At 39.0% G+C, this 16,973-nt stretch overlaps 1 protein-coding gene across 5 annotated transcripts in view; it reads right to left on the bottom strand.

The window, feature by feature from the left end:
- Positions 1–16,973, bottom strand: part of phf14 (PHD finger protein 14) — a 95,918-nt gene that overhangs the window by 22,070 nt on the left and 56,875 nt on the right. For all 5 annotated transcript variants that reach the window (XM_044335171.1, XM_044335166.1, XM_044335167.1 and 2 more), the window contains exon 17: positions 4,517–4,634. In XM_044335171.1, the coding sequence (XP_044191106.1) occupies positions 4,517–4,634 (118 nt within the window). The remainder of the gene's footprint in view (positions 1–4,516; positions 4,635–16,973) is intronic.

Raw genomic sequence — 16,973 nt, 5'->3', positions numbered from 1 at the left:
AGTTAGAGTGTAATCCCAGTCGACAGGAAATAACCCTAAATCCCTTTATGGATAAAACACAGATGTTCACATTTGATATTGAGACATGCTGCCTGGTCTGTTATTCATATTCAGCTCATATTCAGGTTTTGTTCTTCATTAGCATGAAAGCTTAACTATGGCAAAGAGCACAGATAGGTCCATCACTTTAGCTAAGTAAGAGTAAATGAATAAGTTTAATATGCTACTTATTATATCACACAGTATCTACATTTTGTGTAGGAGATGCACAATACGTTAAATAAAATAAACATGTGACACTAAAATTGTACATTCACGCAAAAGCATAAATTTGATTATTATACATTTTCATAAGGGGACCACTTTATTTAAAGAGAGCTTTAACCTTTTGGGTTTCTTCATAACTGAATATTTCAGCCATGTGATTCTGCATTTCCACTATGGCTTTTATAATTCACCTCCTGTGCACCCATCAATCAGCCCCCATTTTCTACATAGATGGAGCCTAGTAGGACAGAGTACTAGTTTCTAAAGAAATGGAAATCAGGATACATTTATCAATTAGGTTGAGAAGCAGCCAAATGTAACCATTTATTGCAATATAATTCAATGAAAACAAGCAAACAACTAAACAAAAAGAAAACAAACAGTTGTGTAAGGATGACGTGATGTTTGGTGTGTATTTCCATGAAAATTAAATCCTGCTTTTTAGGCCCTTTTTCAGATAGACAATCAGTGTTCTATTTGAAATTTTGATTATTAATTTTCATACAATTACAGTAATTGAAAGGAGACTTGCAGTGACCAGACATAGGATTCACAGAAATATTAGAACCACAAGTCAGTCCCTCCAGGAATTTTGCAATCGCAATTATTAATGCAAATTCAAGAAATCTCTGCAGTATTTACAAGAGCTTGCAATTTTGCTAAATTACTGAATGAAATGGCCAAATCAGCCGCTAGTGATTTGGACCAATTGCTGCATTTCATGTTGTGGTAATTTCTGTAATTGCAGCGCATTCAGCAAGGATTCAGGTGGAAGTTGGACAAATCTCACCTGGCAACAAAAACGACATAAACCAAGCAAAACAATTCCCATATGTTTTGCAATAATGGAGGGAAACTGTTTTTTACTCCTTGTAACACTGTGGTGGACCACAAGCGGAAATCTTCATTGGACAATCACTTTAAGAAACTGCCTGTAATGAATAAACAACATAAGCAAATCACTGTGACTGAAGCTGCTGCATATATATGCTTTTTATTGAAGGATGTGATTATATTTGACTCTTCAGTAGTGGTAGTTCTTTAAAAATCACATTATTTTTCTTTACTTACAATTTTTCCTGCAATTTTAGTGCAAAAAGAGCACATAAAACATTGTAAATCGTGTCGCAATTTTTGAGAATAGCTGCTGCAAAATCAAGCATTTTTAGCTGCAATAATCACATAAAAAACAAATAGGGAAGCATGAGTCATATGAAAGTTGTCTGTAGTGATTTAAAACACACATCTATTTATTTCTATCAAATTATCAGCACTTAAAGGTACCCTAAGGAGTTTTTCTCATCAACTTTTTAGGAGAATAAAGAATGAAAAAAGGCCCTCACATTGTGGAGGCTTTTTCATTCATTCAGCAAGTTCACATATTGATAGCTGACAACTATTAACAATTCAAGCTATCCATCTCTTTACAACATTCAACATTTGGGAGCACTGTAATGCTGTTTGTGTTCCACTCAGAATACAAATTAGTTAACTAACATTGCATTACTACTACTATAGATCCTCCATCTTATTTGAATACCTGCTGAGGCATCGGCAGCTCCAGCACACTCAGTCCTGTGTTCATCCTTCATTATAGAAAGGAGACAGCCTAGCTAGTGTTAGCTGCATAGGTCCAGTTATAGTAATGACATGAGCACAGTCTGCCCTCTGTGACCTCAGCACTCCATATATGTTTCTCCACTATTCTAATGTCTTATATAATTAGCTAAGGTATCTCCCGTTTGGTAAAAAGAACTTCAGACGTACAGTATCTACAAACTAAATAGCTGCAAAGCCACCATCGCTGGCAGTTAGATGGAAATAAAATCCAACAATGACTCAAATTCAGTTGGTTTCTGTTCTGTAGCTGAAATGTATTGTCCCGAATATGAGATGATATTTTATTCTGTGGGGGTCATCTTATATTCAATATATTAATATATATTTTCACAACATCAGATATTCTTTTTGAATGGAGAAAGAACTGGTATAAAACCAATTCCTACATTGAGTGTTGCTTTATGGGTTGTTTGTGGCCTTAATGTTGCTAGGCTACCAAGTGTCTTAAAGTCTGTTTATAGTGAGTGTGTTAGAGTCAGTCACCACTAAAAGTGTTTTGTTAGCTCAGTTTAACCTGCAAGAGTTTCTAAAGTCTTGTGTAGCATGTTTTTGTGCCGTAGAGGAAATAAATCCAAGACAAGTGAAAACGAATCCAAAGCCTCTTCCTCTTTACTGCAGAAATGGAATGCAGACTGAATCTGTCAAGCTGCCAATTACCACTGTCACAGATGAGGAGCTCAAAAAGCAAACAGGAAGTTTGAAAAGGGCTTACTGCCGAAGAAGATAGCTTTGACCACTCCCAAACTGTGTGTGTGAGTGTGAGTATGTGACTATACTGTGATGTATCTTTCCAAAAACAGGTGTTGGAAAAGAGGGGCCATCATATAATCATGGTCGCCTTATATTCAAGCCAATACGGTAGCTAATTAAGGCTATTGTAATTCCTATCTAGCTGATTAAAACTTATACAAAAGTGATCAAATCAGCTTGTTAGTCTGCTGGAATTGAAGGGCTTTCCCAGTGTTTCACATATATGATCACCACTGCTACAATTTCACACGATCATTAAAGGGGATGTATTATGCTTTTCCTTATTTTCAGACATATATATGATATCACAATGTCGGATGTTCATGTTAAAAGTGGCCAACATGTCAAATAACAAAGTAAACGTGTGTAGGAGTAATCCCTGTGAGCAGAAAGCTGCAGCTTCAGACTGCTCTGAGCGCTCGGTTTCCAACTGTTTTTTCTACTTTCGGCCCAAGCTGACGTCAGTTTGTGACAGATTTCTTTATGTGGACATCTGCTGTGTGCACAGCGCATGAGTTCGCTGCTCCACTCAGGGAGTAGTTGCGCCAAGCCATGACACCATTACACAGCACAGCAAAGTGAAATAAATAGTTTACCTGTTGGAGGTGTGCTGGTTGTCTGCAGCTCTTCATAAAACATCTCACTGTGGTTGTTTCTGTTTGTACTCTTCATCCCTGCGTTATTTCTAACCGATCCACTGAACAATTAGCTCCAAATAGCTCCATATGTTGTTGTTTCGACCAGTTTTTAGCGCCGCTAACGAAGCTCCGCTAATTCAGTGAGGAACATGTTTTTACTTCCTGTAAATTCTTCACAATAAAAGTCTCCCATTAGTTAGTTTTTGAAAAGCTTTTAATTTGAAGCAGTAAAGCAGGAAATGTTTGGTTTGCATTAACAGTGAAGTTACACAACTCTGAATTTCTAAAGCTGACCAATCAGAACAGAGTGGGCTCATCGGGAGGGGGGCCTTAAAGAGACAGGAGCTAAAACGGCGTGTACGAGAAACTGTGTATATTGAGGGGCTGCATAAAGGGCCAGTATAAGATAAATAAGGAGTTTTTTGAACTTTGATTCATGCAGAGCTACTCTAGTGGAGTCCAAAAATAAAAATTTACAGCTGAAATGAGCATAATAGGTCCTCTTTAATATCAGTGGGCTATTAATGATTTTCAATCGCACACTGTGCAAGCACAATAACACCCTACGTTATTGTGGAACTGTCATGGACTAGTGCATCAAATCCTAGAATCCTCCCTCTTCTCATTCTTCAAAGGACATCTACATGAAAGGTACTGTTATAAGAGTAGTGTAGCTCTTTTAAGGAACAGGGCAGTGCATAATTTGTGTATAGCGAGTGTGTGGTTGAGTGAATATGAGAGAGCGAGTGGCAGAAAAGTGATGGTAAATGTGAACAGAGCAAAGGAAAAGGTTAGCTGTAATGCTGTCAGTAAACATACAGTACAGACTACAGTGTGTCAGTTAATAAATGCTGCAGCTTCTCAAGACAAAGAAAAGTCTCATCTGTTGTTTCGCCAACTGCTGCAAAAGTGAAGGAGGTTAGCCCCCAAGTTAGCAACAATGGGTTAGCATAATCTGACCAGGCTCACTGAAAGTGGACTGACCTTTAAAGTGGACCAGCTATTCTCATTTTAGTGTTAATTTAGTGTCCCAAGTTTCCCATAAAGATATTGTACCAATTGAGTTAAATTATCAATTATCACTGCAGAAAAATATTTGACTAAATGAGTACACAAGTCAAAACAAACACAAAGTAAAATACTCTCATGATAAGAAATCAAAGAAGGCCAGCCAAACCCCAACTGAATTCTTCCTCTGTTGATTTCTGAGACATGCACACACATACTGTTCACACACTCACCTTGGAGGAGGATGTGTCACACTCCTGGCAGATCCAGCCATATCCCGTCTGCTTGGGGGATTTCTTCAGCGGGGGGTCCAGACACCCGAAGTGATAGCAGAGCCGGCACTCGTCACACCTGAGGCACACACAGGAAGGGCACGTGTTACGTCTCACATAAATAAAGCCGCCGCCTTCAATGATGAGGCCGGCTCAGGAGCAATGATGGATGATGACAAGGCAGGTAGTTGTCAGTTATGAGACTTTGTTAATGCATTCTAAAGTTCCTCTAATCACCCCACTCCCTTGACCTTACACAGCCATTGACTGTCCAATGGCTCGTATCAACGGCCAGATAAATACAGGCCTTGTTAGTGTCAGATAAATGCCTGCTGGGCTTCCTGAAGCTGCACTGACTGTGTCCTCAGGTGAAATAACAAGGGTCAGACAACAGAGGACACACAAGAGAAAATATGCTTTCAAAAGTTGTTTTTCATTGATGATATTCCCTCATTTACTAAATTTAAAATGTACCGACAGATAATTCCAAATGCCATTCCTTTTAATGGATGAAAATAATTGCTGGAACACTGTCACTCACATAATAAACATCCAAAGTGTCTGACAAATTGACATCAACAGTGCGAGTTTAGGAAAAGCAACTGCTGAAATAAATAAGCCAGACAGTCCTTCTTCTCTGTCCTACACTGTCTGAAAACCTTTTTCTGTTACAGATTTTGATACAAAAAATGTATCAAAGGAATAGTCAAAGAATTTGGGAAATATGCGTATCCACATTCTTTCCAAGAGACGATGGATATCAATCTCATTATTGTGTATGTGAAAAGGGGACATATCATGCTTTTTGTGGTTTTCTGTTATTTATATACTGTTATGATGATGTTAAACATGGTCAAAGTTTCAAAACTTGAGGTTATCTTATGTGGAAATGCTCCCTGCAAGTCAAAAACCAGGGCTTCAACCTGCTCTGAACACTTTGTTTGCCACATGTGTCTAATTTGCCAACAAGTTGACTATGGCTCGCATGCCCGTAAACGGCCATCCATTCTGTAGCCTTGGTCACTAAGGTTTTTCCATATGTTGTAGGCATTGTCCACTCTCATATTTCTGATCAGATTCTGGCTCCAACATGTATGGATGTATCTGAGAAGTTGAAATTTCGAGTAAAGAACAAGAGACAGGAACTAAAACAGTTTCAGATGGAGGCTGAACTGAGAGGCTGTGTAAAGGGTCAGTATGAAAAAAGTAAGGAGTTTTGAACTGTAAATAATGCAAAGATATTCCAGTAGAATCCCAAATTAAAAACATAAACCTGGAAACGTGCATAACATGTCCCCTTTAAGAACAGAGAGGAAGTCAGATGTGGTTAGCCTAGCTTAGCATGAAAAAATGGAAGCACAGGGAAATAGCTAACCTGGCTCTATTGTACCTTGTTGTTCTAATCTGTACAAAAAAGAAATACAAAAATTACAATTTGTGTTTTTTTATGGGGGGTTCATCCATCCAGTGATTCTTTGCAGTTTCTGCAGCAATAGCACAGGTTGTAATCTGGGTCATTGTACATGCAGGATTAGGGATGGGTTCTGATAGTCGCTTCCACTTTGTATTTGAAAAATATCCACATATGTTTCGCTCTTCTCTTATCAAACCTTTAACTCTCCTCACTTTTTTATTAGCAAAAAGCAATAGAAAACATAAAGATGGCAGCTTCTTATTTTAACCTGATTCCTGTCTCTGGTTAAAATGACAGAAATCTTCAGCAGCTTAGATCAGCTGTAGCTAATTAATGTTAATTCTGAAACGGCTAAAATGAAAAGATTGTTCTCTAATTAATGTGCTCTCTGTGTCTGTATTCAGACAAAGATTTTTTGTGAAGAGACAGCACTCTGTAACATCACTGTACCACTGCCAGTGGACTGTGTGTTTCTGTAGTTTCACAGAGTGGAGACTCTTCTCTAGATAAATGATCATGGAATCAGCTGGTGACCTCATGTCAGTATTTAGAGTAAGTATCTGGTGAAGTACAGTAGGCTACAGCTGTTCACTGAATGTGTCAAGTACATTCAATGAACAGTTCATATATAATGCTGCTCAGTTCATTTTCAGGATGTGAATATTAATCAGGCTGTAACAAAAACCGCCTCAGCCACAAAAAGCTCATTAGACATTATAAGTTGTAGTTATTTTAGCCTTTAGTTACCTGCAAAAGTTGAAAAATAAACCTTGTAAGATTCAATAAGTGTATTCAATACTGCATTCCATTCAATAACATGCTAATGATCTGAATCCAAAGGCATGATGGTAAAAACTTCACTGTATTGTCATCAAGAAGCAGTTTTCAGACGGTGAGCAGTTACTGACATCTGAATAAACAAAGTACAGCTGAGCTGATGGTAATATCTTTAGTGTTGTAGGTATTTGGTCATAAACCAAAGTAACAGGCAAACTAGACTTACTAGAATTACAAAAGACTGTGAGGTTATTAGAATTTATCCGTTGGGAACCATGAATATCTAAAACAGATTACATGGAAATCCATTCATCCAAAAGTGGTTGATTTCAACATTTGGGAGGATCAAGTCATTTGGGTACCCTAAAAAACTGGAGCAAGTCTTCAAATAAATTAGATAGATTCCCGTACAAAGTGATTAAGTAAATCTATTTGTGAGAATTGTTATTTTTCCACTGTGTCATGGCAGATTTCTTTGCAATGCATATCCACTCTTAGATTAATATTTCCTTCCAACTGGTGCTGTAGTGTCCTTTTTCATATACTGCTCATTTATAGTTGATCTTAAACTCTATCGTGGCTAGATCACCAAGGTCTTAAAAAGTCTTGTTGAGCCCTGCAGACACACTTGTCATTATTGTTGTCTTGCTGTGTTTCTCACCCCCCATGCTGTCCTCCTTTAGCCAGTAATGGAGACGAATAGAAAGCGGGTTCAGGTTGACCTCCCTGGCTGTTGCTGCTGTTATCAGATTTTCATTGGAGAATGTGAATCTCCTTCATTGATCAGGATATAATTGGCTCTAATTGTAGAGTGTGTGTGTGTTTACCAGGCAGGGGCAGCTTGTTGAAGGGCAGTCCACCTCATAAATGATTAAAAGAAAAGTCTGTTCTCTTTGTGTTACGGTCACAGGTTAATCTCTACTCACTCAGATAGACTGCTGCTTTTAATGTGTTATATTGTGTATCAATGCAGTATTGATTCCCTAAACTATCTCCAGTTGTTAAGTGTTTTACTGGCCCTACTGACTGGAAATGAGACTTACAGATAAACTGAAAAAAGGAAAAAGGGCAATTGCATGTTCTGCAAATAAATAAAAAATCAATTAATGTGAAGCGGTTCTGGTGGCCTAGCAGCCTAAAAAGTGCGAACCATGTCCTGGGTTGAAGTGTAGGCAGGGAACCTTTTTAGCTAGTAGCATGCCTCTCAGTCTGTCGGCCCACTATTTTGGTCTAGACTGAAAAAAGACATTCATGGTCCCAAGTGGATGTATACTAATGACTTTGTTGATCCCCTGACTTTTCCTCTAGCACCACCATGAGGTTCACATTTATGGTTTTTTGGTCAAATGTCTCAACAACTATTGGATGGATTACCATGGCATTTGATACAGACATTCATGCTCCCCTCAGGATAGACTGTAATAACTTAGTTATGCCTAAACTTAAGACATTCCCATCAGCCTCAGCTGTACTTTGTGTTTAGCGCTAATAGACATGCTAACACTAAACTAATATTGGCAAAAATGGCAAACATTATATCAACATTAGCATGCTAAAATGGTAATTGTGAGCATATTAGCATTCTCATGTCCCCATTTACCTCAAAGCACTGCTGTGCCAAAGTACAACCTCACAGAGCCGTTAGCGTGGCTGTAGACTCAATTCTTGTGCATAATTTGTACCCCCAAATGTTACATATGCACCCTATGCAGACTGCTGTTTTAGAGTACTGGCACTTTTTTCATTTTCGTTCAAGCACTGTATACAGGATTGCATAAAGCATTGAACTAACAATTAATAATATCTCACTGTAGCAGGTTGCAGAAACTCTACTCTCATGTTTAGAAATATTATATGGACCTATTTTTTAAGGAGTTTTTCTTTGTTAAAAGGCATTTCCAATGGAAACTGGTTACATTGGGGCCTGTAGATTATACACACTGACAGGGACAGCATTTATGAAAATAAAGTCCATTGTATTGGAGTGGAGACAGATCTCAGAGAGACAGATCTCTCAAACCTGGACAAATAAAACCACAAGTCCACACGGCTAGATACTACTAGAGGTAATAAAAATATATTTTTTGTTGTATTTTGGATGAATGAAACCTTTATGTAAGCGAACACAATGTGGCACAGACCAGTATAAGCCATTATTTTCTACATAAAAACACCTGGGAAGATATTACTACGCTGATACCATGGACATGACCAAAGAAAACAGGCAGGCTGAGTTTAATCTTCCATCATCCATTTCTTTAAGTTTGTTTGTGGTCAACAGATTACAGATGCAAAGATGAACTGGTGTGTGAACGTTGGAAATACAGTAAGTTTAATTGATTACTGAAATGTACCAATATACTGTATGTTTTAAAACAAAACCTGTCAGGCCATGAGAAACAAGTATAAATGAATATGTTGCAGGATTTTCAGAACAGGACTTATTGAGAAATCAGCAAGTGATCACTGCTCCTCCACACTGATTCTGTTTCATTTTGTTGGGATTGTTCGGCCTTTTCATGCTGAGGTTTCAGGATGAATATCATGAAATCACATTATACGCTCTGTCCAAGAAGCTGTCTGTGCATGATTTATGGCAGCAAGTGTTTGGGTATCAATTACTAGTCCTCAACAATGAAGCCAGCTTTGTGTTGGATGTCTGTGCTGAAAGGAATTAGGCAGTTTGATGGTATCAGATCTAATGGCTTTACAGACAAATGCAATATGGTGGATGGCAACGGTGTCTCAGTCTTTGACTCTGAAAATGTGAAAAGAGGCTAAAGTGACGGAAAGGACTGAGAACACCTTCAGTTGAAACATGGGGAAGTCAATAGCTTGTTGAGGGTCAGTCTGAATTCTATTGTTCACTTTCTAATGAACTTTCCAAACATCAACAACAGCCAGAACACAGACAAACACATACTGCATATGTTAGCTCAGAGTTTAGCTGCTTTAGCTAAATGAAACAGAAATAAATCTGCTACTACTACTACTTCTTTGATAATCGATTAAGCTTGAGGAAGACACACCACCACCCCCCAAGGGAGGGGGGTGAGAGAGGGAATTTATATATATATATATGTGTGTGTGTGTGTATATATATATATGTAGCTCTAGTCAGACAAACCTGAATATAAGAGTGAAACCTAAAGACAGCAGTGTTCCATTAGACAAAAGCAGGCTAATGTCACCTCATACATAACATTTCCTTCTGTTTTATGACAACTCATATATGTCATATTATAACCCTAAAATAGAAGCATCTGAGTTTACTTCTGTATATTTCTCACACTGGACCACTGGGAAATTGAACAACTATATTGTTTACTAAATGAATACACTAAGGGTATATAAAAGAGCTTCAGCTAGATGCCCTATATATATATTGCATTGCTTCTAATGATGGAACAATGTGTATCTGTGTTGTTCTTGTTGAATAAACTAACAAAACACAAAACAGAACAAAAAAACCCTGAAAAACAAAAAGTAATGGGAGGTAACTAGCTAGGATCTGCACACTATTGTCACTACCAAAGAGCGACTCACATCACCTTGTTCACTTTATATCAATAGCTCAAAAATATCCCTTTAAGGAGGGAAGAAGGGAACACAATAAAGTTACTTAGAATTCATCGTAAATGAATGCAATGAACATTAAAAGTGGATGATATCTAAGTGGGTTTCATAGTTTTAACATCATTTTTTTCAGTTATGATAACTCTGTATTCACTGTAGCAACGAAGTCCAATTGATTTGGAGGTAAAATTGAAAATGAGCACAACTGAAATATTGCTAATAATCCCTCAATGCATTGGAAAACTGAATGCACACAACTACAGTAAATACAGTAGGTCAAAGCTAAACTAGGGAGTCATTCAGTAACCTGAACAGTTTGGGTAATAATTTTACCATTCACCTTTGTTTTCTTTTAAGTAACTAACAGCACACAGTGGAGATACAACCTCCATCTGGACTGAGACTAGCCAAACTCTAATAAGCAGGAAGTTATGGAATGCAGCCCACTGGCACTAGACTAAGAAAAGGCGGTGAAATCGGTGTAATATTACACCTGTAGTGTTTACACATTAAGTATGGTAGATTTACTAAAATCAGAGTTAAAATTTAATTGGCATAGATAATTGGCATCTTATGAGTTGTAGGGGCATAAGCTAACAGCTGCTGCACATTAGCACAAATATGCCGAGGCAGGTGGATTTCTCTCACACACTCACACTTAAACACACACACACATACAAACGGTAAAGGATTTTGGATAGGCTGAGCAGGCATATCTGCCTAGGAAACGATGGGAATTTAAAGTGCCCTCCGGCCACCTAGTGAATAGAAGACAAATGACCAAAGTGTGGGTGCTCCACTAATGAGCATGCTCCTATTGTTCCACACAAACCGCCAATTGATTTCACATGAATCTCCAACTAAGGGGAAAAAGGAAGGAGCAAACTCTTCAGTTTCGCTGCTGGAGACTCTTGAAGACCTTCCAAACTCACAGGAGGGCTCTTTTTATTTAGCATGACTGTGACGACTGCACACATGCTTCTCTTAATTACTTTACCTTAATGAACCCTTTGTAATGTTGGTTGTGTATCATGGGGAAGATCTTTGAATTTAAGTACTGCTAAGTGATGCAGACGCAGGGTTTTGTGTGTATGTGTGTGTGCTAGCTGGGTTTTTAATCTTCATTTATTCAGGGACAGTGGGCTAAACTCCATTTTTTCAGCAAAATTGAGCTTTAAATTTGTACAGTTCCAAATATTCACACCAGGAGCTGACCAATACAAGCATAGTCTACTACTGTAAGGACCAGCTAACACCAGCATTTCTAACTGTTTCAAACAGATCAACTTAGAGTTCAACTTTGGTAAACTTTAGCACGATAATTCCCACCATTGACCAATACATAGAAAAACATCTTGACAGTGCTGACCTTTGAGGGCACAAAGAGGGAGAGTCCAAAAATGGAGGAAGTTAATACAATATAATCTTCACCCAACACTGTATTGCCGGAGTATAAAGAGGTTTGGTTTGCTGTCAGTCAGGATGGTTTCAATATGTTTCTTGGATAAACTCGTTACCTAGCAAGGTAACATGCTAGGTAGCCAGTCACAATAGCCTGCTAAGCTAGCTGGCTACTGGCTAGCTAGCATGTTACCTGTTAGCCTGCCACCCATATTAGCTCACAATTGGCCTGCAAGTAGTCACTATGTCACCAGCACCACCTATTATACAAGGAACTATCTGGCTTTAAAGGACATTAAACCACAGGTGCAGTTGAAGAAACACTGAAGGAACATTCCAACATTTTGGGTAATATTCTCTTTTGTCATTTGGTTGACATGGACATACCTGCCTTTTAACCACATCTCACAGTTTAACAGCTGATAAGTTGGCCCAATTTTCGCGGAGTATTTGTTTGTATATATATCAGATCATTTCACTTCTTCAAACTCCATCCATGAAGACCACGGACTGTGAGATGTATATTAAAGTTCAGAAAAATCTAGCAAGTGGACCTTGAATTAAGATTATGTCAATCTTTACTTTATAGTTTTTTACCTATATAAATTTATTCAAAAAGTCTTTATTTGTCAATATAGACAGTCAACTATATTCCACAAGAACTTAGGTCTCGATACTACATATAATTTCTTCTACTGTACTGTATGTAGTTATTTTGAATTAAGGAGAAATGACTGAAGCCAAGGAGCGTGATCCATTCCAAACTTACAAAAGATTTGTCAGTCAGATTTCCACTCAGAAACTTATGAGTGACACCACACCACAAACACATCTATGTTTTTGTCCAGCACTAGGTTGGTTGGTGACACAGGAAGTGTGGAGGCAGACGCTCCTTGCTGGTGATCTAACCATCACAGACAAATTTTAGTGGAATTTGGCCCTTAGTGGATGGTGGTTTTGAACTCTTGCTGGCTGATCTACGTAATGTAACCAGTGTTGTTCTCAGTCTCTTCACTGTGTGAGTCACCTGCTACCACAAGCCTCTATCTGCTCCCAACACTGCCCTTACACACCCCGCCACAGCAAGGTCCTTGATGTTATCAAAGCAATTTGGCCCTGCTTTAATCATTGGGAAAATTGAGCAGCCCCCCTCCCTCTCCCTTGTACTTTGGAAGCAGACAAAATCCAATCACTCATAAGAGCGGTTATTGATTGATGTAATCTTATTGGAGGTGAGGTGGTGGAGGGGACATGATTGATTGCTTTTGTCTGCTACACGTGTTGCTCTCGGTTGGCGATTCGTGTCCACTTTCATCTGGTGTTTAATCTCGGTGTGAAGTTCTCAGATCCTGCCCTCCCCTCTGGCATCACCCTGGGACCTGTCCTCGCTGAGCGGCAGTGACGGCACACAAATCTAAGCTGGCCTTCGTTGGAACTCATCCACCTCTCCACAATTGCTGTCACATTTCTATCCAAGTTTCATGAAGAGGAGGTGTCATCGCTCGAAGAACTGCAAAGTGCCTCCATTCATCCATGTAGCTTCTGGGAAACATTCACTGATGTATCACTACAACTATATTAAATCACACTGATGAGGACATAGATGACACAATATCAGATTGACTCAGTTGGATAGAATTGAAAATTATGTATCTAAATGCAAACTCTTCCGACTTTGAAATGTAACAAGATAACTCAAACTAAGTGAACCATATTGAAGCAGAGAGAAGCAACAAATCTTACTGATTTCCTGGTCTACTTCATTAATATTATGAGTGGATTTAAAGAGGAGTAGTCATAATTCCAACCAAAAGGCTTTCTGCATTGAATGTTTGGGTTGTTTGTATTGAAAAGCCAAGTAGAATGAACCTAAAAGCATTAAGATCACATCTAGAGCAAGATATGATGTCAAATAACAGAATTTTACACATACATTCTGTTCGTAAACTGATTTGCCAATGTTATCTATCTTATTCATACAAAGCCTTTATATCTATTGAGTGGAATTGTGGAATTGCACAAAGCATGCTGTGTTTTGTAAATAACACTGAAGAAAATAGAGAAACAACAATTAAAGTCTATGCAACTTCTGCAATGGTTTTGTTACCCTAAACCTAGCCATAAAACATAACTAAAGCACAAGATGAGAGGAGTCTGAGTCTGTTATACAGCAGTATCTACATGAAGTTTGCTAACATTAGCCACCATAAGCTACTGGTCATACCAGATCAAGTAAAGTTGTTGTCAGGTCATTGAACAGCATTTGAAACCTATACCTTTCCAATGTTGGAAACAGGGGGACTGCATCTGACAATTTTTGTAACTTTGTAACTTCTAAAATGACAATCCAACAAGCACGCCCACTTCAAGCAGTAAATGGCCAGGTGTGCGGAAAGTAGTCAGGGTTGAACTACTCCCTTTTATGTGTGTCCAAGTATGTATATCTATGTATGTATGTCCAAGACTTTATCTCCATTTGAAAGATTATAGCATCTCACACTGCTCTATGATGGCAGGCTTTTTCACAACATGTAAGTGTGGCCTTTCTGAAGACATACACACTTCCAACGGCACTTCATACATACCATTCAAACATATCCCAGCCTTAACCCTGACCCACCTTTGTCACTGTGGCCAAACATAACAATTATGACATAATGGCAGATCCTAAGACTCATAACAAGTAAGCAACCTGATTCGGTTTGTTGTGGTTGTCATGCGGCAATATCTGCATACATTTTGCTAAGTGTATTGAAATGGGCGAGGGTGAGTTTTCTTTTGAGGCTAACTTTTCATTTGTGGGTATTATCTCTTCTTTCAAAAGTTACAGTCTTTAAGTGTTAATTTATAATTTAAATGTGAGTAATTGTTGTTTAATTGTTTAGGGCATAATCATTTTGCTTGCCAATTCTGATAAGCTTCTCTGTGGCTGAACCCCTGGAGGAGCGCATATTCAGTAAGCTTTGGTTCCCATGTTCTCCTTTCCCTATCAAAACCAAACCAGATTACAAAAACAATGACAAAACTCTAATTGACAGAAATGAAACAGGGAGCTAAATAACCTTAATGATGAGACACAGAACCTGGTGAAGTATTGATGCTTTTTGCTTCCCAACTGCTTTGTGTCCACAGTCATGAGTCCGTGTATTGACAGTGGGGTTTGTGGCCTCAAAAACATCTTTTCTCTCCAGCAGCCCTAGTGTCTGAGCCCAAGTGGCTGAAACAAGGCAGTGGATTTATCACAAGTGGGCAATGCAATTACCTTGGGAGTGGCCACGTGACAGAAATCAATATGACACAAAGCACTCAGCCATTGACTCTCATCCATGACAAAGTGCGCCCCTGTCTTTCCATAGAAAGGAGTGGATTATTGGACTTTGCAAGCCTCCTACTTTTTGATTTACTGTTAGGTCACTGCAACATTATAAAAGAGCCATTGTTTTACAAGATGGGGAAGTAATGAATGGACTGCTGAAGTCGCACCTATGGAAAAGCCAAGTCAGAATGGCCTTTATTAGCTCATCTGGACACAACTCATTCACAGCTGGGATGGAAGGGAGGGAAAGAGGACTGCTCTGCCTCTCTCACCTGCTGTTTTGCATGTGACTGAAGTTTCTCATATTTTCCAGCAGGGGGCCCCAGTGAACTGGGTACAATGCTGGAGAAGAGTTGATTTCAGCAGCAGGTCTGTGCCCTCACCTTTGCGGGACAAACTCAAGCCCTGTAGCTTCTGATCCGGTGAGAAACTCAGTCTACTCTACCGATACCTCGCTGTAAAGATACAAACAGCTTGTAGCACACTGCAACTCCTTTAAAACAAGTCTATGACAAGGTAATCAATTAAGATATAAAGCACCCATAGGGCTTTGTGGTTCATCTTTAGTGTGTCATGATTAAAAAAATGGGGGAGAAGGCAACACAGTGCAGTTAAAATAGGATAAGACAGAAACTTGTTAAGGAGGAGGAGAAGGAAGAGCCTGTACCTCAGGATGCATTCAAGCGGACCCACACCAGCATTTGAGCGGACCCACACTGTGGCAGAATCAGTGGGATAAAGAGATGGGGGAAGAAGCTGGGGAGTAATAGATTTTAGCTGCTTGGCCACACTTCCCACACAGCCCCAGCCCCAGCTCTTGTGTTTTCTGTTTTAATAGGGGGGAAAAAGGGTGAAGTCAGCAAAAACAAAATGCCGCCATTAAATCATCTCCCCGGATCCGGTGTCAGAGCAGTAATGGGAAACGCACTCATCATCGGAAAGGTTACTGCTTTCCAGAACTTCCTTGCTAGCTTTTCTCTCTCTTTATGCCTCTGCCCCTCCCCTTCCTGCGCCTCCTGGACTCAGTCTCATCCCCTAACTAGAACGAAGCTGTAGCCAAACTGATCTCTGGTTTGCCGGCCACTGTTTGGTCCCCAAAGACCCTGGGGTCGAGGATGAGGGATTGGGGCATCTACAGTTCGCCACGGTGAGTTGATTCCATCTCACGGAGATGCCACCAATGATGCTGCCACCATGTTGAAAACTAGACTGTTTTTCTTTCTCTCCTGCAATTTTTTAAAGAACAAATGCTGACTATCAAACTGCAGACTAAGTACCTGGTGTTACAGTATGTTTCCGTAATGATATTTGCTTTTTTTCACTGCTGGGAACAGCAGTATTGGTCCAGCCAACACTTTGGTCCACAGCAAGATATCTCAATATCCACTGGCCAGATTGCTGTGAAATTTGCTGTGGATGTTCAGGGTCCTCAGAGTATGATTCCCATTCTGTTTTAGGTGACAACATTAGCTTTGCTCTGGTGCCAAGCTCTACCAAAATTAGAGCCCAATCAATAATTGGTCTGCCAATATTAGCTTATCACATATTGATACATTGGTATGGGCACACATGCTGTTTGCTAAGAAAAAATAAATGTCAGTACAAAAATGCCAAAGATATGTTAGTCATTTAGGAACCTGTGCCACTATAACAGTAATATAGTTTGTTTACCAAAGAGCACTAACAAACTTATTTTTTAACTGTCCATCTCAATATGTCTTTGTCACAATTCTTTACTAACAAATTCAAGGGATCCTTATCAGAAAAAGTTTGTTAATGTTCAGTTTATTTAATAAAATAATAGCAGATATGTCATTATCTGATTTTTAACTCTCAAATGTAATATTGTTTTGGCCTCAAGGCTCAGGCTTCATAACATTTTCTTTTAGAGCCACCCTGAGGCCAAGATGTTAACTTAACACTCACATATCTTA

Source organism: Thunnus albacares, chromosome 19 (assembly GCF_914725855.1).
Source record: "Thunnus albacares chromosome 19, fThuAlb1.1, whole genome shotgun sequence".
In the NCBI taxonomy this organism is placed as follows: domain Eukaryota; kingdom Metazoa; phylum Chordata; class Actinopteri; order Scombriformes; family Scombridae; genus Thunnus; species Thunnus albacares.
The sequence above is the reverse complement of the archived record's forward strand: the minus strand, read 5'-3'. Positions and strand labels throughout refer to the sequence as shown.